The sequence below is a fragment of the Pristis pectinata genome, chromosome 9, assembly GCF_009764475.1.
Source record: "Pristis pectinata isolate sPriPec2 chromosome 9, sPriPec2.1.pri, whole genome shotgun sequence".
Lineage (NCBI taxonomy): Eukaryota > Metazoa > Chordata > Chondrichthyes > Rhinopristiformes > Pristidae > Pristis > Pristis pectinata.
Window position 1 is genome coordinate 101,005,842 of NC_067413.1, and position 21,466 is coordinate 101,027,307.

The following is a 21,466-nucleotide window of genomic DNA, read 5'->3' on the forward strand; positions in this document are numbered from 1 at the left end:
GTTTAATTGGGTGCAGATGGTTGCAGCAATGAAAGGAGGAAAGGATTTGTGTATGTACTTCTTGAAATAGCTGCAAATGCAGCAGCAAAGTTGTTTATTATGGAGCTAAATTATTACGTAGCAGGGAGCTAAAGAATCCATTTATTGCTTGGTGGTGATTGAGGGATAATTATTGATCAGGATATCAAGAGAATTCTCAACTCTTCCTTTAGGTGTTTTGGCATCTTTGCATTCACCTGACAGAGTGGCCCAGATTTAAAGTCTCATCCCTGGAAGGTGCTCTGGCCTCTGGACTTGTCCACAAACTTCGAACTTGAGAGCTGAGAGGGCAGGCACGGGGCAGTTGTTGAGACACACCCATTGGATCTGTTGCTCTTAAAATCTTCTTTTCCCTTTTCCAGATCACATGATCTCCAGCTCCCAAGTTGTGCAGCAATTGTGGGTGGATAATCAGTCTTCCAAGATCCAATATTTGGTGCACAGTAACCTGGTAGTTTGGACAATGTAGGCATAGATCAAAAAAAACATAACTGTTTAACAACCTGTTAGCAGTTGTCCATGGTGCAGGTTTATGAAATGGAAAGCTGTGAAAGAGATCCATTCTATTGTATCCTATACTTGGGGAAGCTGTGGAGAAAACCATCTTCAGACTACACTGTCATACTTATGAATCCAAAAAGCCTACAGCCATGCTGTACTGCACATGGCTAGTGGCTCGAGTCCAAATAAAAATTGTTGCTCAACTGGATAAGTGGATAATTAGGGCAGTAGAGCTGAAGACTTTTTTTAAGCCCCATTGACTTGCAGTGTGTTATTATCACAAGCATGACCATCATGAATAGCCCATCCCTAATTACCCTTGAAAAGGTCCTGAGTCACCATCCTGAACCTTTTCAGCCCAACTGTTTTGATACAGCTGAGAACCCAGTGAAGAGTCACCCAATGCTGAGGATGTCTAGCAGATTTCCTCCTTGACAGACACTTGTGGCCCAGATGGCTGTACACTTCATGATCACTGTTACTTAGACTGGCATTTGGTAATTAAAAGAATTTAAATTCCCTAGCTACCATAGTGGAATTGACTGGTCAGTCATAAAAGTTTCAAGGAATATCTTTAGAGAGGACAGAGGTTGAAGGCAAGGCTTAAGGGGATTCCACAGTGTCGGGGTTTACCTGCTAAAGACGTGCTGGAGCTGTGAAGTTTGGGGATGAGCAAGGGGCTAAGCAGGGGAGTGCAGATATCAACAGGGTGTTACATTGGAGAAAATTAGAATTGGGAAGGGACACAGCTGGGATGGCACTTAAAGGAGTGGGTTTTACAATCAGTGTCCCTCAACTGGGAGTCGGTATAAGACCTGAAGCACGGGTGATAGGTGAATGGATTTAATGCAGGTTGAGACAGAGTAAAAGTAGTGAATGATCATAAAATTTACAGGGAATAGAATACAGTTTGTCTGAAATCTTGTGCATGCATGAAATGCTTTTATCATGATAATTCTGAGGATACACAAGACCTGCAGATGCCGTGTTTTTCATTTTTTTTCTCGTGTTGTTCCTTTCAATATCTATCCTTTTCTCACCTGCCTTCTCGCTGCTGGTCTCCCATGTTCACTCATTTAAGTCATCACCTTTTTTTATTGATATTTTTATCTCTACTCACCACGTTCCCTTTCTGCCTCCACCTTTCCAGTTGAGGGAGTGCATGAAGAACCAAGAGGTGTTTTTTGCTGTAACCACCTCACCTCTGCTTATTGACTCCTTCCCACCTGCTGTGCCAACTACTGAGTGGATTCCCTCGCATCCATTTCTCAGCTTTGCAATGACCTTCATTGTCTTGGCATTAAAGTATTTCCTCTAATCCATTCAATTCTCACTTCACTCCAGTTTGTTTATGTTAATGGGAGTATTTTCTAAAAATTTTAAAATACTTCATTATAAGGACTGTGAACGTGCTTGAAGGTAGCTAATGTTTGTGGGTTTCTTTCTGTAAAAATTCCATCCTGTGTTAATTGCAGTAAGTAACCACAATTTGAAATACAAAGCATGAAGAGGTAGCTGATAGAGCCAATTCCTTCCCATACCTCTACGTGGTTTGGCCCTGATTGTGGTGGTGATAACACTAGAATTTGAAGTTGATGATCAAATCCTTTTACTTTAATGCAGGATATTCTGTCTGTAACAAAAGCTGATATGCTGGAAGAACCTAGGCAGTCAAGAGCATCTGTGGAAAGAGAAACCAATTAACGTTGAAGACCCTTCATCAGAGTTGATTCTGTCTGTGTGCTTGTCCTAGTGTTTGCTTAAGTTGAATGAACATGAATACAGCCATTTGTTCTGGTCCTTGGAAAAGTTGAAGTGGACCAAATAGCTGTCCATGTGAATAAGACACTGAAAAGTTACTTGTTTTGTCTGTTACTTGCACCATACTTTTGTCCATTTATTTTAAGCTTCTCATGTTCTCGCATAGGTATATCATTTTAAGTCCATGGATAGGAGAGGTTTAGAGGGCTATGGGCCAAACGCGGGCAGCTGGGACTGGCTCATTGGGCAACACAGCATGGACGAGTTGGACCAAAGGGCCTGTTTCCGTGCTGTGTGACTGTATGAAAAATAATGTTCTCAGAAACACTTAATTTTCTGCAAAACACTTTACTATCCCAAAAGAATCACATCTGTAGTTTTTTGTTAGATGCTCAGGCACAATATCTTCAATCCTTACACTGCTATTCCCTTGCAAAAAGCAAGAACTAGTTTGATAATTTGGACAACTTCAGTAGATGGGTGTCCCGGGTACACCTACCCCTCCTCCTCCTCATGACACAAGCAACATTAGTGTCTTGAGCATTTCCAATGTATCAATTGGTAAGACTGAACTTGTTGAAATATCCATTATGAATTCTCTCATGAGTGAAATCTAATTACATTGGCATTGTAATTAAATGCTTGGATTTTGGCCCTCAAGGAGTTCATTGCCTACTTGTATTTACCTGAGCAATGAAGCATATTTAACCAGAGCATTGACAGACTCGTGATGTGATGAGGCCCCTCATTCACGCTATTAATAATAAATCTTGCTGCAGTACAGAATTGTGTAGTTTGGCCATCATGTGTCCAACTGAAAGGGGACGGGCCACTGTTTTCACCATATTGACCTCCGGCTCAAGGCCCTTTTTATAAGGAATATTTCCACCCTTTCTGAAGGAAGCTCATTATCCTTTGCCTTGGGAACTGAGCAACGGCTGAAGCAATTTTTGCATTCTTTTTGAAGCAATAAAGAAGTAAATGCTGAATTGTTCAAGCAAAGTAGCTCAGGTTCTTTATTGCTTCAAAAAGAATGCAAAAATTGCCCTGTAATGATACAGACCAAAGGTTGTTCATAAATATTGCCTAATTCTTGTACATAAGCATTCAATTGCAGCAGCATTTGTAAGGACAAAATAACAATGGTGTATGCAAAAAGGTCAAACTATTTGTTTTAAAATGTGTGTTTTTAATGGATGGTTCATACAGTACTTTTACTGTATTGCAACAATAAATTTATTGAGATTAAAAGGTACTAAAAAGCACACTTTTGAGAAGACTGCATACATGGGTAGCTTTGGGTGTCTCTTGGGTGATTGCTTGTACAATCAACGAGCTGAACCAATGAATGTGATCTCACCTTTGTAGTCTTACTGCAGTCCAGCTGCTTTTGAAGAGGGTGAAGGTTGCATCTTGCACAGGAGCTAGTTTCAGAAAAATTGAATAGGTTTCCAGAGATTTGCCATAAAATAAGACCAAAGGAAGTATTAGAGGCAGAGTATTGCAGCAGTGAAAACACTGTTAGCTGCTGAGTTTCAGATTTCCAATGTCTGCAGATTTTTTGTTGTGATTTTCATCAGCTGGCTGGACTGCACCATGCCGAGGGAGTGATTCAGGTAGCTTTACTTATTTCTCCATATCTGTGTTACAAGACATTTAGCTTGATATGGAGATTAAGTGTGCTAATAAAGCACACTTTTCAAGAAGACCACATCCATGAATTGCTTTTAGGTGTTTCTTGGGAGAAAGTCTTTAAGTATCTCCTTGATTTTTTTTTGAAAAAACAGATTTGCTGTTTTAAACCTGAAGGGTAATTGTTGCAATGAAGGAAAGGAATGATATTTGATCTTGTGCATCATTATATAGTGGTTCACTACTACTATTCAACTTCTGTCAGTTTTGTACACCCTCTGATTGTTGTTCTGGAGTAGATGTTGATCTGTGGTGTTTAAGTGATGTAAATTGCATTCGGGTATTATTGATATGAATGAGGGAGTACCTCTCAGCTGTGTGAAGAGCTAACTGGTTAATTTTCCATTGTGAAGTTAATTTGTTCTTATTCACTATTTATTATACAAGTGTATCGGCAAGTTATGATTAGCATTTGCTCCCAGACAAAACCGATGAATGTATTTGTTAATCTTTAGGTATAAACTAAGCAATTCTGGGACCTTTTAATGACATTTTCTGTTCTGTTTAGTTTATGCCACCTGAAAATATTGTACTGTTTCTACTCTCCACCCAGCCTGTAAAGTAGGCACAGAAAACTTGTATTCTATGAACCTGTGGATTTCCTTTTCCTTCATGGACCCACACAGGTGTCTGTACACATCCCCAAAGAGAGCAAAGCAAGTTGAGATGGCTATCAGGAATAGACAGGGATTCTGGCTTTGTAAGCTGAGCCATAGTATCATTTTGTTTTCTGACAGTTGTGCTCAAAGCTTTGGAAAGATTTACTACAGCAGCAGTGGTGAGTCGAGGGACTGGAGGAGGTGGGTGTGTTTTGCTTGGAACAGAGAAAGCTAAAAGGAAATTTGATAGGAATATTCAAAATTGTGAAATAACCAGAAAGCAATTCCATTGGGGAAAAGTCACCAAGGGCAGAGGTTGTGGGTAGCTGATAGAAGAAAGCTGGATGTTGTGCTCTGGGATGCACTGTCTATCTGAGCATTGGAAGCAGATTCAGTTGTAACTTTGAAAAGGGAATTGGGTCAATATTTGATGGGGATAAATTGACAGGGCTCATCATAAAAGAACAGGGAAATGAGTCTCTTTGGATGGTCTCGAAGGATCAGTCACCTCAGTGGCTCAAATGATCATCTCCACTGAATCGTCCTGTGATTACATAGCAGCTTTGCTGTCAGCTTTTGTTTCTAGTACGAAACCTTGGAGTCAAGGCTCCAATTGTAACTCTTGTAACTCATGAACTGGCTGAAATTGGAAATGCAAGATTATTCCCAGAGAAGCTGCATTGACTCTTCCATCAGCAACCAAGTAGTTCTCACCAGGTGGTCAGCTCTGCTATCAGTTTCCAAGGTGGGCCTTGGGAATGTTGGAAAATCCATCAAACAGTAGTCTGTGTTGTCCAACCTTGGTGCTCACTGGCAAATATCTGTGAGCACACATTCACAGCCCACACTGCTCCCCTCTCCTCACTGCCCCTGCTGAACTCAATGGTGTCTGACTCCAATGTGCCGAGCAAACTCGGTGCAGTGTAATCATGGGTGTGCACTGAAGGCACACATCTACGCACACATGAGCGAAGGAAACAACAGGGAAACCTTTGAATCATCTGGAAGGAAGTGGAATTCTTTTTAGATCAAAATACTGGACTGTCTACTTTTAATTTGCACAAAATGCCTTCAGCCTGAGTTGTTTATCAGCTCATCTTGTTCCAGAAATTGTCTAAGTGGGTTTTGGGCAATGGTAGATGGACACGTGAAAGTTCCTATGACAAACTTCACTCCCTCCACCACCACCTCGCGCTGTTTCTGCACCACACCCACCCCAAAACCCTGAGTCCAAACTGACCCAGAGACCCGCTTTCTTCTCCAGGTTTCTCAGCCAGAGGTTTTCTACAATTCAACTGTCTAGGTGCCCTGAAAAATCTTGGCAGTGCCTGGACCACTGGTGGCAGAGGCTGTGCCACTGGGATAAAGGCCAGGAGGTTCAGGAGCTCAACAATGCAGCAAGGGATGGGTTTGACTGGCCCGGGGGTGGGGGGTGTGATTGGAAGATTGGAGATTCAGTGATTGCCCTGCCCCTTCCATTAGACATACCCATCTTCAACCTGAAAAGCAGTTAAATTGGAACTGCTGGTTGGCAGGTTGGATAACACATCCCCTTGTGACCAAGCTGATGTTTAGTCTTTCAATCCACTGACATTTAAGGAGGAATTAGCTGTGGATTCCTTTGCCCTCCTGACTGTTCTGCTGAGATTTCAGCAGACAAGCAGGAGAACTCTGCAGTATAGCTGCGTGCTTAATGTCACAAGCCGTGTAGAATGACTATAATATTCAGCAAATGAAAACATCAAATGAAGCCTTCAGTCAGAAGTCACTTTTCTAGATGTGATTGTCTAGCCAGATATCAGTGTGGCCTCTCTGCTTTTGAAAACGTGAGATACCAGGATGGCTCAGGAAAAAAGCAAGTTGCTTGTGATTGGAAGTTGGAAAGATGTGAACATACACCTCTGTTTCCTTACTCTTGCTGTTCAGCTTGTGACCGATGGGTATAATCAAATGATGGGATGAGTGGTGCTCCTTTTGGAAGTAACTGCTCCACTTGACTGAAACTTGCCAGTCAAAGCCAACAAATCCACTTGATCATTACTCCAGGGCTCAACTTAAATGCAGCAGAGATTATGATGCAGCTGGTGAGCAATGGCATGAAGCAGCAGTCTAAATATTTTTCTTGGAGAAGTGATTGCAGGCATTCTGTGTATTCCTTCAGTGGGGAGGATGGATAGCTGAATATGTTGCCAACATCTTTCTGACTGTAATTAACTTGTTACCAAGCTTCATCCCCAAAGCAGTTCCCAGAGATGGACGTTATTCCTCAGTCAGGTGCTCTCACCAGGGGACGTGAAGGTGCTTTCGGTCACTGCAGGTTGTCCTGAGCCTTTCTGGTCTTGTGCACTTGGACAGCCCAGCAGTGCAGCAGGTGAAGCTGCTGCCTCACACCTCCAGTAACGGGTTCAGTCCTGACTCGGGGTGGGTTGTGTGTGGAGTTTGCACATCCTCCCTGTGACCAATGGGTTTCTTCCCTCCAGGGGAGGCAGTTTCCTTCCACTTCCCAAAGACTTGAGTTGGTGGGTTAATTGGCCGCAGTACATTGCCCCCAGTGTGCGGGTGAGTGGGAGACTGTGGGGAAAGTTGATGGGAGGGTGGGGAGGACAGAGCATGGACCCGCACAGATGGAGGCACAAATGTGGATAATGAGAGAGGTGAAAGGCTAAAATAAGAGCAAAAGGGAGGGCATACAAGGAAGCAAAAATTACTGGGAAAACAGAAGACTGGGAAACTTTTAAAAACCTGCAGAAAGAGACTAAGAAGGTCATTAAGAAAGAAAAGGTGAATTATGAAAAGAAGTTGGCAGATAACATTCAAAAGGATACTAAGAGTTTTTTTAAATATATGAAGAGTAAAAGAGAGACATAGGTTGATATAGGACCAATCGAAAACGGTGCGGGAGAGATTATAATGAATGATAAAAAGATGGCAGAGGAACTAACTGAGTATTTTGCATCGGTCTTCACTGTGGAGGACATCAGCAATATACCGGATAGTCAGGGGTCTCAAGGGATGGAACTGAGTTCAGTTAAGATTACTAGAGAGAAGGTGCTAAGAAAGCTAAATGGACTAAAGACACAAAAGTCTCCCGGACTGGATGAGGTTCATCCCCGGGTTCTGAAGGAGGTGGCTTTAGAGATTGTGGAGGCATTGGTGATAATTTTCCAGGAATCGATAGACTCCGGCATGGTTCCGGAGGACTGGAGGGTCGTAAATGTAGTTCCGCTGTATAAGAAAGGTGGGAGGCAGCATAAAGGAAATTACAGACCTATTAGTCTGACATTGGTGGTGGGAAAGATATTGGAATCTATCCTCAAGGATGAGGTTATGGAATACCTAGAGGTGCAAGGCAGGATAGGTCCAAGCCAGCATAGTTTTGTGAAGGGAAGATCCTGCCTGACCAACCTATTGGAGTTTTTTGAGGAAATCTCAGGTAGGGTGGATAAGGGAGAGGCTGTAGATGTTGTGTATTTAGACTTTCAAAAGGCCTTCGACAAGGTGCCGCACAAGAGACTGATTAATAAGATGAGAGGTCATGGAATTACAGGTAGGATATTGGAATGGGTGGAGCATTGGCTGGTTGGCAGGAAGCAAAGAGTGGAAATGAAAGGATCTTGTTCTGGTTGGCTACCGGTTACTAGTGGTGTTCCGCAGGGGACAGTGTTGGGGCCGCTTCTTTTTACTTTGTACATTAACGATTTGGATGATGGAGTAAATGGTTTTGTGGCTAAGTTTGCAGATGACACCAAGATAAGTGGAGGAGTAGAGAGTATTGAGGAGACAGGTAGGTTGCAGAGAGACCTAGATAGTTTAGGAGAATGGGCAAGGAAATGGCAGATGAGATTCAATGTTGAGAAACGTGCAGTTGTACACTTTGGAAACAGAAATAAATGGGCAGATTATTATGTAGAAGGGGAGAAAATTCAAAGTACAGAAGTACAAAGGGACTTGGGGGTACTCGTGCAGGATACCCTAAAGGTAACTACCAGGTCGGATCGGTGGTAAGGAAAGCGAATGCTATGTTGGCATTCATTTCAAGAGGTATTGTGTATAAAAGTAAGGAAGTGTTGAGGCTCTACGGGGCACTGGTGAGGCCTCATTTGAAATACTGTGTACAGTTTTGGGCCCCATATCTTAGGAAGGATGTGCTGATGTTGGAGAGGGTTCAGAGGAGATTCCCGGAATGAAAGGGCTTACACATGATGAGCGTTTGTCGGCTCTTGGACTGTACTCACAGGAGTACAGAAGAATGAGGGGGGACCTCATAGAAACTGTTAGAATGTTGAAAGGACTGGACAGAGTAGATGTGGTTAAGCTGTTTCCCTTGGTGGGTGAGTCCAGGACTAGAGGGCACAATCTTAGAATTAGAGGGTACCGGTTTAAAACAGAAATGAAGAGAAATTTCTTTAGCTAGAGGGAATTCTTTGCCACGTACAGCTGTGGAGGCCCGATCATTGGAGGCATTTAAGGGGGAGATAGATAGGTATCTAATTAGTCAAGGTATCGAGGGATATGGGGATAAGGCCGGAAATTGGGGCAAGATAGGGATAGTATTAGTTTAGCTCATGGAGCAGACTCGATGGGCTGAATGGCCTACTTCTGCTCCTTTGTCTTGTGATCTTGTGATGCCTGATGGTTCATGTGGGCTGAAAGGCCTCTTTTGGTGCTGTAATAAACACAGGTACCACAGGTTAACAAAAATGTTTTGGGAATGCTTTTCTAAAAAATTCTTCTAGGCAGTGAAAGTTTCATTTTATATTTTTGGCTCTCTGAAAACCTATAGTTAAAACGGCAAGCGTGGTTCTTTATGTTGGTTGTGTATCCTGAAGCTGTGAATGCCTGTTTGGAGGTACTGAAGACCACCTGAAGCATCAGGTCCGAGTACAAACTGCCTGCTGTTGTTGCAGGCAGGACATGGTTTTACAGCTGTTTATAACTTTAGAAAAATTCCGAGGTTCAAGTTGCTGACCCCACTGGAAATTGTGGGTTCTGTGTGGGAGGATGGCAAGCATGAGAAAGAGCCCCAAGTGAATTAACCCAGCGAGCAGGTAGCGCGAGTGGAGCTGGTGCTCACTGTGGCCGTGACGTTACGTTTACACTACTATTCACACCTTGCCCACAGTCTGCTGAAACCCTTTAATCTGATCGGGCTTGTGGATTTGCAGACAAACATGCAGAAGCAATCTGCAGTTACTAATTTTTACAAAATAACTGCTTTGTTCAGCTAGTACAGAATGTGCATTTTAAGTTAGTGTTTAACTGTTTCTGCCTATGGCATGCAATGGGCTACCTCACTGAAACTCTGTTATAGTTGAACCACATTTCAGGAGGGGGATAGATAACTACTACCCACCACACGGTCAGCACATGTTACAGAAGGCACATTTCTACCCCATAAATTCTTGTTTTTATAATTTCTTCATGTGCCGTTCTAATGAAAAATGCTTTTTGTTTATATAAAGCTAAGAATAGAAGTAAGGTCAGTGTCAGTAAAACTCTTCAAAATTCTTCCAAGGTTTGCTTCTCTATGGGAAGTAAGGTCCTGCAGTAAATAGTTTACGCTCCACTGTTGCATTCATTGATTTGCAAAGGGGGACCATCACATTTTCTTGGTGTGTGGCAGCAGAAACCAAATGTTATTTTGTGACAAGGACGCCCTGTGCGTAAAGGGTTTGAATTTACTTTTATTTAATCACTTTCTTCTTTTTTTTTGTAGAGACAGTCTGTCTCAGCAACTAAAATGCCATGGCCTGAGGAATTCTACCTGGAACAGTCAATGGATACCAGCGAGCCCGTTGAGTCTGGAAATTGGCCAGTTGATGATGACGACTATGACACTTCTGGATCAGGTTCTGGTAAGTTGACAGCAGCACCTTGTTTTCATCTTGTCAAGTTCTGTGGAAATTTTAATACATTTTCATTTGCCACTAAACTGTTCTGGTAATACTGACATTCGAGCATTGATAGAATGTCTTTTACTTATTTATTTGATGTGATGTTGTGGGCAAGGCATTTATTCTCCAATCCTAATATTGCCTTTGTGAATCATTTGAGGAACAACCACCTCCTCTTCTGTCTGAGCACACTGCAGCCTTCTGGACTTTAAATTCCCTGAAGTTATAGAGTTCAATTTTATTTCTCTGTACCAGTTGTCCATCTGTGATATCAGCTGGGTTTGTTTATTTTTTCTCGGGGGACAGAGGACATCTGCATCCTGACCCACCAGGCATGTCCTGCTACTCTGCATATTGTAGCTCGTGTCGTCTTTTGTTCACGTTCTCATTCTCTGACCACCCCCGTTCACTCATTGACCAGATCACTGTTTACAGCTGATCCTCATGGTAACCCTGGGTTTTCCCAATCAGTAGCACCCCCTCCCCTACCCTCCCTGCAGCTTTTTTGTCTCCTTCCCAGTTCTGACGAGGGGTCTCTGACCCGAAGTGTTGACTCTGTTTCTCTCCCCACAGATGCTGCCTGACCTGCCGAGTGTTTCCAGCATTTTCTGTTTTTGTATCAGGTCAACCTTGTTGCCCAGATGTTGCTGTGTATCTGCATGGATGAGACCATTGAGGAGTTGCAAAGGGAACTGAATGTTAAAGCCATCAGTCATTTTTCCCAACTCTGGCTCATTGATAAAGCATTTAAAGTTGAAGCTGGGTCACCTGGTCTTCCTGCAAACTCCAGGAGACAGCCACAGCCATTTTCCTCTGCTCTGATTCCAGTCAGTTTCCCCCTGATTCCTATCCACTTCAACTTTACTATGGCTTCCTGATGACGTACTTAATCATGTTTGGTCTTGATGCTAAAAATACTCCTGTACACGAACCAAGCCCAGAGTGTGGGACTGTTGGAACACACCTGGATGTTGGTGAGTAAGTGGATCGCACTGTCAAGGGCCTCTTGTATCACTTTACTGCTGATTTGAGAGATTAGGGCAGTTTGTATCATATTGTTTCTGCTATTTGGCATGCATGTTGTTCTGTCAACAAAATCCCACCTCCTGTTGGGTACAACCAGTGCTGTTGCTGGTATCAGGGTTCATCTCCTGGTCTGCTGGCAACAATAAACTGAGGGATCTGTCTGGAGTTATGAAGTCAGGAGCTTGTGGTGGAGACTAATTGTTGCTGTGATGGCCCACAGCATCTCATGGACAGCATGCTTTAATTGCTAGGTTTGTTCTGAATCTATCCTATTTAGCATGGTGGTAATGCCACAAAATACAATGAGTTATGTCTTCTGAGTGCAGATATGACTTTGCAAGGACTGTGGTCCTGATATCAGTGCTGCCAGAGGTGAATGGATCTGCAGCACTTGGATTGCTGGTGACAGTCAAAAAGGTTTTACCCCTCCTGTTGATTTTCCAGTTTGGTACCTGAACCTTTGACTCAGTAATGGTGCTGTGAAGCTCCTCTTTGTGGCAGATATTGAATTATCCCACTGAGTACATCTTGTGCTCGCGGTACACTGTTAAAGATGAATCTTCAGTCCTCTGAGGGAAGGCAGTGTATGGTAGCCAGCTGGAGACTTCCTGATGTTTGACCATTCTGGGATGCAGCAGTGAGTCTTGTAGAATGCCCAACAGTACACACTGGCAACAGTATTTCAGAGCCAATGTTTCCTGAAGAAATAGCAATATTTTGAAAAGTTTCAGATGGAGACTTTAAGGAAATGCTAAACCTTTTGGTACATTGTTAGAAATTCAAGTGTTACCCTGTTATTTAGACCCAACTTTCAAAATGCCTTTCTATTTCCCACCAGGAAGCCAGCGGGTTGATAGAGTAGCTGACTAACTGTTGGGGGTGGTGGGATTAGCCTGGGACACTTTAGACCTTGGGATGTGGGAAAGGAGCAGGCTACACATTAGGTGAGGGAGCACTGGCCATGATAACGAGAGACACTGCAGTTTGTGGCTTCTCTTACGCAAGGGCTAGAGAAACTCCTCAAACAGCAGATAGAGGCTGTAGAGCACCTGCCTTAATGTTATTGAAGTGATGGCAGAAATGTATTCACAGCACTGGGTTTGATTCAGGGATTCAATAACTCCTGACAATTGTGCATTAAGTTTGAGGCCATTGGTTGAGATCCAGGTCCCATCATTTGGGAGGACAATGCTAAACCTATTCATTCCACTGGATGATCGAATGGTTTGCCATTCTGATCTCATGAAGTAATAATAGAAATGTTCTGACGCGGGCAGTATTGGTCAGAGATCTGGAGCAGTGAAAAGTTTATTAACAGCCTAATTTCTAGTGGTACTAAATAACAAGCCCGCTTAGTCCAGGCGATCACTGAGTTACAACGACTTGTGGACATCCCTACCTATGTTCGAGTACCTACAAGATCATTAAATTCAAAAGTTAGATTATGTACAAATGTTCATTGCTATGAATGGCAGAACGAGATTTCTCTTTCTCTTCACTTTTAGTCATTGTCTTTTATAATACATATATGAGTTTGATGCCATTAATTACAAAACTGTGGAGGTACGGTTACCATATCGAGTGATTTTTGTGTATTTTCTGACTTCTGGATGTCTATCAAAACTGTACCCACTGGTTACCCACACACCGCCCGGAATGATTTCCTCGATTTTAAACTTCAGGAAATTGTTGCTTTATGTGTACGATTGCATAATTTGTTTGAAATTATTTTTAAAACCCTTATCTGTCTTAAACTCTTGAACAGTCTGGTGTTTTGATCCTGTGATTGGGTTTAAAATATTCACTTAAATAGAACTATCATTATTTAAGCACTGTAAATTTATGTGCATGAGTAGAATCTAGACGCGCCCTTTCTCACCACCACCTGCCCTGCTCACTGTTTGGTTCAGGAGAATCGTAGCCAATTGCAGTTGCCTTCTCCCTGAGACTTCTGTACTATGTGCCTGGACCCACAAGGCAACAAGGTTGGGAATGATAAATGTCCTTGCTGGATCTGTGGTGTCACAAGACAAAAAAAAAGAAGCCAGCACTCAGACTAGGAGGCTGGAATGTACGGACCACGACCACTGGTATATCAGATGACCTTCGGGAGGTCCACTTGGAGTCTCAGCAGTTTGTTGTTAATCACTGCTATCTTGCATGAGTCGCTAAGTGGACATCACAACGCTCCAAGAGACATGTCTCGCAGGATCGGGAACCCTACGTGAGAGAGACTATACCTTCTTCTGGCAGGGCAAGGGCTCAGATGAGACCAGTGAGCATGGTGTCGGCTTTGCAGTGAAGAACTCACTGCTGAAGATGGTGGAGCCTAGCGAGAAAGGGACGGAGTGGATTTTCTCACTATGATTCCACACATCCGACGGGCCTGTCAACCTTGTCAGCATCTATGCCACAACCCTCTACTCTACACAAGCTGCAAAGGACGAGTTCTATGATCAGCTCTCAATGACAATACAGGAAATCCCAAGTCGGGAACAGTTGCTGCTACTTGGCGACTTCAACGCCAGAGTGGGCGCCGACCATGACTCCTGGCCAAGCTGCCTGGGGCGGTATGGGTTTGGCAACATGAACGATAACGGGCAACGACCGCTCGAGCTTTGTATGCTCCACAAATTGTGTGTCACTAACACCTACTTCCAGACCAAAGCTCAGCATAAAGTGTCTCGGAGACACCCCCGCTCGAAACATTGGCATCAGCTAGACCTGATAATCACAAGATGCTGCCACCTGAGAAATGTGCTCATGACTCGCTCCTTTCAGAGTGCCGACTGCGACACAGACCACTCTCTGGTTGCTGCAAGGTCAGACTTCAGCCAAAGAAGATGCACCACGCCAAGCCTCTGGGCAAGCAGCGCATTGATGCTAGTAAGACCCAACACCCAGACAAAGTGGCAGAGTTCATCAGATCACTGGAGGATGCTCTCCTTGCAGACCCACCAGAAGGGGATGCTCTGCAGAGATGGGAATCTCTCAGGGACACTATCCACAGCACTGCACTCAAGGCCTTCGGGAAGAAACGGGACAAAACACAGGACTGGTTTGAAGCGAGCTCAAGTAAACTCACCACTGTCATCGAGGCAAAGCGTGTTGCACTACTAGAGCACAAACGCCACCCCATCCAGACGACAATGCAAGCGCTAAAAACAGCAAGAAGCAGGGCTCAGAAAACAGCCAGACGTTGTGCAAATGACTACTGGCTACAACTCTGCGAAAGCATCCAGTTATCATTTGACACAGGCAACATCTGTGGAATGTACGAGGGGATCAAGAAAGCCATCGGTCCAACCCAGAGCAAGTCAGTACCACTGAAAACCAAAACAGGCGAGACCATCAAAGACAAAGGCAAACAGATGGAGAGATGGGTGGAACATTACTCCGAACTCTACTCCAGGGAAAGCAGCATCCCGGACAGCGCGCTAGATGCTGTGGAATGCCTCCCTATCATGGAGGAACTAGATGCATTGCTGACTGTCGAAGAGCTGAGTAAAGCCATCGACAGCCTGCCCACTGGGAAGGCACCTGGACTGGATGGCATTCCACCAGAGGCCATCGAGTGTGCAAAGGGTGTCCTACTGAACCACCTGCACGAACTACTCTGCCAGTGCTGGAACGAGGGAGCAGTGCCGCAGGACATGAGACACTGCAGCATCGCCACCCTATGTAAGAACAAAGGGGACAGGATCGACTGTAACAACTACAGGGCGATCTCTTTGCTGAGCATCGTCGGGAAAGTTTTCGCCCGTGTGGTCCTGAACAGACTGCAGAAAATCACCGAAAGGGTATATCCAGAATCTCAGTGTGGCTTCAGGTCAGAACGTTCTACAATCGACATGATCTTCTCCCTTCGACAGCTACAGGAGAAATGCAGAGAGCAAAGACAACTGCTCTATGTTGCTTTCATTGACCTCAGGAAGGCCTTCGACCTTGTGAGCAGAGATGGCCTGTTTAGAACCCTCGCCAGGATTGGTTGTCCCTCGAGGCTCCTCAGGATAGTGGACAGCGAGGAAGGCTTTCAAAGCTTGCAGAGGGATGTGGACCGAATGGAAAAATGGTCCAGAAAATGGCAGATGGAATTTAATGCAGACAAGTGTGAGGTGTTGCATTTTGGAAGGACAAATCAAGGGAGGACATACACAGTAAATGGTAGGGCACTGAGGAGTGCGGAGGAACAAAGGGATCTGGGAGTTCAGATACATAATTCCTTGAAAGTAGAGTCACAGGTAGACAGGGTTGTAAAAAAAGGCTTTTGGCATCCTGGAATTTATAAATCAAAATATTGAGTATAGGAGTTGGAATGTTTTGGTGAGGTTGTATAAGTCATTGGTGAGACCAAATTTAGAATATTGTGTGCAGTTCTGGTCGCCGAACTACAGGAAGGATGTCAGTAAGATTGAAAGAGTGCAGAGAAGATTTACTAGAATGTTGCCAGGTCTTCAGGAGTTGAGTTACAGGGAAAGATTGAGCATGTTAGGACTTTATTCCTTGGAGCGGAGAAGAATGAGGGGAGATAGAGGTCTACAAAATGATGAGGGGCATAGACAGAGTTAATGCAAGTAGGCTCTTTCCACCTAGATTAGGAGAGATAAGTACGAGAGGACATGGCTTTAGGGTGAAAGGGGAAAGGTTTAGGGGGAACATTAGAGGGAACTTCTTCACTCAAAGAGTGGTGGGAGTGTGGAACGGGCTGCCATCTGATGTGGTAAACGCGGGCTCACTCTTAACTTTTAAGAGTAAATTGGACGAGAGAGGCTGGAGGCAGATAGATGGGACTAGCAGAATAATGTTTTGGCACAGACTAGAAGGGCCGAATGGCCTGTTTTCTGTGCTGTAGTTTTCTATGGTTCTAGTTCAGTCATTCCACACAGACATGAAAGGCATGGTTCGGTTTGACGGCTCTTCTTCAGAGGCCTTCAACATCCGCAGCAGTGTGAAGCAGGGCTGTGTGTTTGCCCCCACCCTGTTCGGCATCTTCTTCGCAGTCATGCTGAAGCACGCCTTTGGAACATCAACAGATGGTGTCTACCTCCACAGCAGACCGGACGGGAGGCTGTTTAGTCTGTCTCGGCTAAGGGCGAAAACCAAGGTTTGTGAAGTACTCATCAGGGACATGTTGTTTGCAGACGACGCGGCACTGGCAACACACTCTGAAGAGCAACTGCAAAGCCTCGTGGACAGCTTCTCAAGAGCCTGCCAGGACTTTAGGTTGACCATCAGCCTGAAGAAGACGAATGTTTTGGGTCAAGGTGTTGAGCACCCCCCTGCCATTACCATCGACAACTACAAGCTGGAGGTAGTCCACAAGTTCGCATACCTTGGTTCCGCCATCACGGACAGTCTCTCCCTAGACTCCGAGATCAACAGACGGATCGGACGAGCAGCCTCAACATTCGCCAGGTTGGCAAAGCGAGTCTGGGAAAACAGAAAGCTGACAACACGCACCAAGGTTGCAGTCTACAGGGCCTGCATCCTCAGCACGCTGCTTTACGGCAGCGAGACCTGGAGCCTCTACTCCAGACAGGAGCGGCATCTTAAGGGCTTCCACCTTCGTAGCCTGAGACACATCCTGGACATCAAGTGGACTGACAGTCACCAACAACGAAGTCCTGACCCACGCTCAGATACCCAGCCTCTTCACCCTGCTTCAACAACGTCATCTCCACTGGCTGGGCCACGTACATCGCATGCCAGATGGGAGGCTCCCGAAAGACCTGCTGTATGGGGAGTTGGCCTCTGGCAAGAGAGCACAAGGACGGCCCCATCTTCGCTTCAAAGATGTCTGTAAGAGAGATATGAAGTCACTGAACATGAATGTTGAGAAGTGGGAAGAAATTGCAAGCGATCGCTCTCGCTGGAGGCTGGAACTACAGAGAGGTCTGAAAGGAGGAGAAGAGAAGCTGAGTCTAGCTGCTGAAGAAAAGCGCACTCGCCGGAAAAACAGCACCAAAGCAACACAGGAGGACAGCGCCTTCAAGTGCAGTCGCTGCAGTTGAGACTGTCACTCCCATACAGTCACAACAGATGCTGCTCTACCACTACTGACTGAAGCAAGACTCTCCATGTGCAGATCCATGGTCTCGTAAAACTAACGGATGCCACCAATGGTGTCATGGTTTTGCTAGGTGAGTTAGAACATAGAACATTACAGCACAGTACACTAGCTCACTCAACCTCTCCTCATAAGACACACTCTCCAATCCAGGTAGCATCCTGGTAAATCTCTGCACCCTCTCTAAAGCTTCCATACCCTTACTATAATGAGGTAACCGGAACTGAACACAATACTCCAAGTGTGGTTTAACCAGAGTTGTCAAGGACTTTCCAGATTCTGTTCCAGTGAAGGAGTTGTGCATGATTGTATGTTCCTGAACTTACCACCACGCGAGTTGAAGGCGTTAATCCCATGTGCATTCCACGTACAACTGATGGAATGCTCACAGAATGATTCTCCCCAGGCCTCTGATCTGGCCATTGGCAGTGGCTCGCTGGTGATCCATGCCACCATTCAGAATTGTGCTGTGACCTACTTACTGCTTGCTATTAATAGTTATTTCAGAAGCTTTCTGCTCTAAGTTCACCCATAGTCAAGCAGATCCCGAACCCACTCCCCATGTACTGCTAAACAAGGACACTAAGCCCCCATTTGTCACTGCGACCATAAGCCGTTAATAATTACTGGAGAAGATTCTTCGAGACAGTATTTATGGGCATTTGGAGAAGCATAGGCCGATTAGGGACAGTCAGCATGGCTTTGTGAAGGGTAGGTCGTGCCTCACGAGCCTGATTGAATTCTTTGAGGATGTGACAAAGCACATTGATGAAGGTCGAACAGTGGATGTGGTGTACATGGATTTTAATAAGGTGTTTGATAAGGTTCCTCATGGAAGGCTCATTCAGAAAGTCAGGAGGCATGAAATCCAGGGAAACTTGACTGTGTGGATTCAGAATTAGCTCATCGGTAGAAGACATGGTGGTTGTAGATGGAGTGTATTTTGCCTGGAGGTCAGTGACCAGTGATGTTCTGCAGGGATCTGTTCTGGGACCCCTGCTCTTTGTGATTTTTATAAATGACTTGGATGTGGAAGGATGGGTTAGTAAGTTTTCAGATGACACGAAGGTTGGTGGTGTTCTGGATAGGGCAAAAGGTTGCTGTAGGTTACAACAGGACATTGATAGGATGCAGAGCTGGGCTGAGAAGTGGCAGATGGCATTCAACCCAGAAAAGTGTGAAGTGATGCACTTTGGAAGATCGAATTTGAAGGCAGAATATATGGTTAATGGCAGGACTCTTAGTGTGGAGGAACAGAGGGATCTTGGGGTCCACGTCCATAGATCCCTCAAGGTTGATGTGCAGGTTGATAGGGTTGTTAAGAAGGTGTATGGAGTGTTGGCCTTCAGTAGTTGAGGTATTGAGTCCAAGAGCCAACGAGGTAATGTTGCAGCTCTATAGAACTCTGGTTAGACCACACTTGGAGTATTGTGTTCAGTCCTGGTTGCCTCATTATAGGAAGGATGTGGAAGCTTTAGAGAGGGTGCAGAGGAGATTTACCAGGATGCTGCCTGGATTGGAGAGCATGTCTTATGAGGATAGGTTGAGTGAGCTGGTGCTTTTCTCTTTGGAGCAAAGGAGGAGGAGGAGAGGTGACTTGACGGAAGTGTACAAGATAAGAGGCATAGATTGAGTGGACATAGAACATACAGTACATAGAACAGTACAACACAATAAAGGCCCTTCAGCCCACAATGTTGTGCCGACCTTTAAACCTCACCTAAGGCTAACATGAGGGGGCACAATTTTTAGGTGATCGGACAAAGGTATAGGGGGATTTCAGAGGTAAGTTTTTATGTTACACAGAGAGTGGTGGGTGCGTGGAATGCACTGCCGGAGGAGGTTGTGGGGGCAGATACATTGGGGACATCTAAGAGACTCTTAGATAGGTACATGAATGATGGTGAAAAGGAGGGCTATGTGGGAGGGAAGGGTTAGATAGATCTTGGAGTAGGATAAAATGTCGGCACAACATTGTGGGCTGAAGGGCCTGTGCTGTAATGTAATGTTCTAATATCTGCTCCATCTGGCAAATATGGGTTTTGCCCAGCTCATGCATAAGAAACATGCAAATCCTTGGCCCATAGGCTATATTATGCTGAGGGATGTAGTGTTTTAACAGAATTGGATGATCAAAACTTTTTTCTTTTTTCTAAATCTTTGTAAACTTTAAAATTGCACTAATCTGAAAATAGATACAATTTATTGGATGTTTATTTTGTTAGACCACATTTCTTTGCATTATCGAGTATTGTTTTATCAGATGTAAAACTCCTCACACCAGGCAGACTGAAGTAGCACACTACAGTCGCTGCTCGTAAGTAATCTTGCATCAGATAAAATTTCTGTCTCAAGACTTTACTGACATTGCAAAATGCAGTAAATCCCACCACCACCTGCCGCAAAACCACCTCTATCTGCTTGGATTAAGATGTTACTCAGATTAATTTGACACTTGGGTAAGTGATTTTCAAAAGAGCATGTAGACCATCTTGTTCCACTCTTTTTTAACAGAAAGGAAATGCCTAAACATTAAAATGCTCTGTGAGAATGAGCGATGTTTTATATCGCTAACTCCCAAGCTCTTGAATACAGAATGGCTCTCTTTATCTTCCCTAGAATCAGATTTTTTCCAGAAGTAAGAAGTTGGGATAGAATCAAGGATGTCAGCTTCCAAAGTTGTGAAATCATTTTGATAGCCAGCCCAGCAGTATCCAGAGACAGGGCTGTACATGTTCCAAACTCTTGGAAGTGGTCGAGGCAGGTACAATTGCAACGTTGAGGAGGCATTTGGATAGGTATGTGGAGGGGAGGGGCTTGGAGGGTTATGGGCAACTGGGACTAGCAGGGAGGATGCTTTGGTCTGCATGGACCAGTTGGGCCGAAGGGCCTGTTTCTGTGCTGTATTACTCTGTGACTAAGTAGATCACAGAGCTGAGCCACACAATGAAGGATCTGTTCTATCACAGAGGATGCCCCTTTTGTTGTCTGCCCACCCTCCCTGTTTAACCCAAGCACCAAGCAGAGAGTCCTTGAATCTTCCGAGGCCAGAAACCCCTATTGAGAAAGCAGATTAGTTCCATCTGGATTGAAGCTGTGTGCTTCCTTCCTGATCCGAGCCTCACTTGGCCTGGTCCCTCCCTCTCTCTAATCCTACCACAGTCACCTGTCACAGCAAGTCAACGACTGCTGTGTGGGGAAGTTGATCCTAGCCTGTCCAGAGGAATGTTAGTGAACATTCGGTAATTTAGCAGCTTCTCTCTTGCCTCGTAGCTGCTCACCAAAGAAGAGGATGCCATGTGGAGGCCCGTGTGCGAAAGATTGCTACTTCCATTAGTTTAATACACAGGTAAATGAGACCCCAAGTTGGACATCAGATCCATGAAACTCACATAAATTCAAATGATTTGACAGGTTCGAACAATCTGTCACCTTAGTATATTCAAAGTACATCGTTTTCTCAAGACCTTTCAGGGATTTTTGCCTAGCAACATCCACAAAATTTGGAAGGTAGCATCACAGGTTTATGTGGCCATTAAATAAAAAATGGATGCAATCCTACAACTTGTAAATAGAGGCAAAAGATACGCAACTGAAAAAAAACACCACTTGGGTCTCTGCTGGGTCTAATTCTGGGCACCACACGTCAGGCAGTGCCCAGGACACACAGCTGCATGTTCCCCAGGCTGTGGGACTTCACTTGTGCACAGAGCACAGAAACAGAGATGGCCCTGCTTGGAATAAACTATTTCCACTTGGAACAGAATAGTTCCACTGAGTTCCTCCAGCAGTTTGTTTTTTTTGCCGTAGATTGTGTGCCTCTCTTTCTCAAGCATCTTTCTTCTTTCAGCCTGTGGTATTATGTTAAGAACTTCAAAATTAAGGAG

General features: G+C 44.5%; 1 protein-coding gene across 1 annotated transcript in view; it reads left to right on the forward strand.

The window, feature by feature from the left end:
* The window catches only part of sdc2 (syndecan 2), a 96,554-nt gene that overhangs the window by 67,703 nt on the left and 7,385 nt on the right, over positions 1 to 21,466 (forward strand). Inside the window, exon 2 of the mRNA XM_052022631.1 lies at positions 10,309 to 10,447. Within this exon, the coding sequence (XP_051878591.1) occupies positions 10,309 to 10,447 (139 nt within the window). The remainder of the gene's footprint in view (positions 1 to 10,308; positions 10,448 to 21,466) is intronic.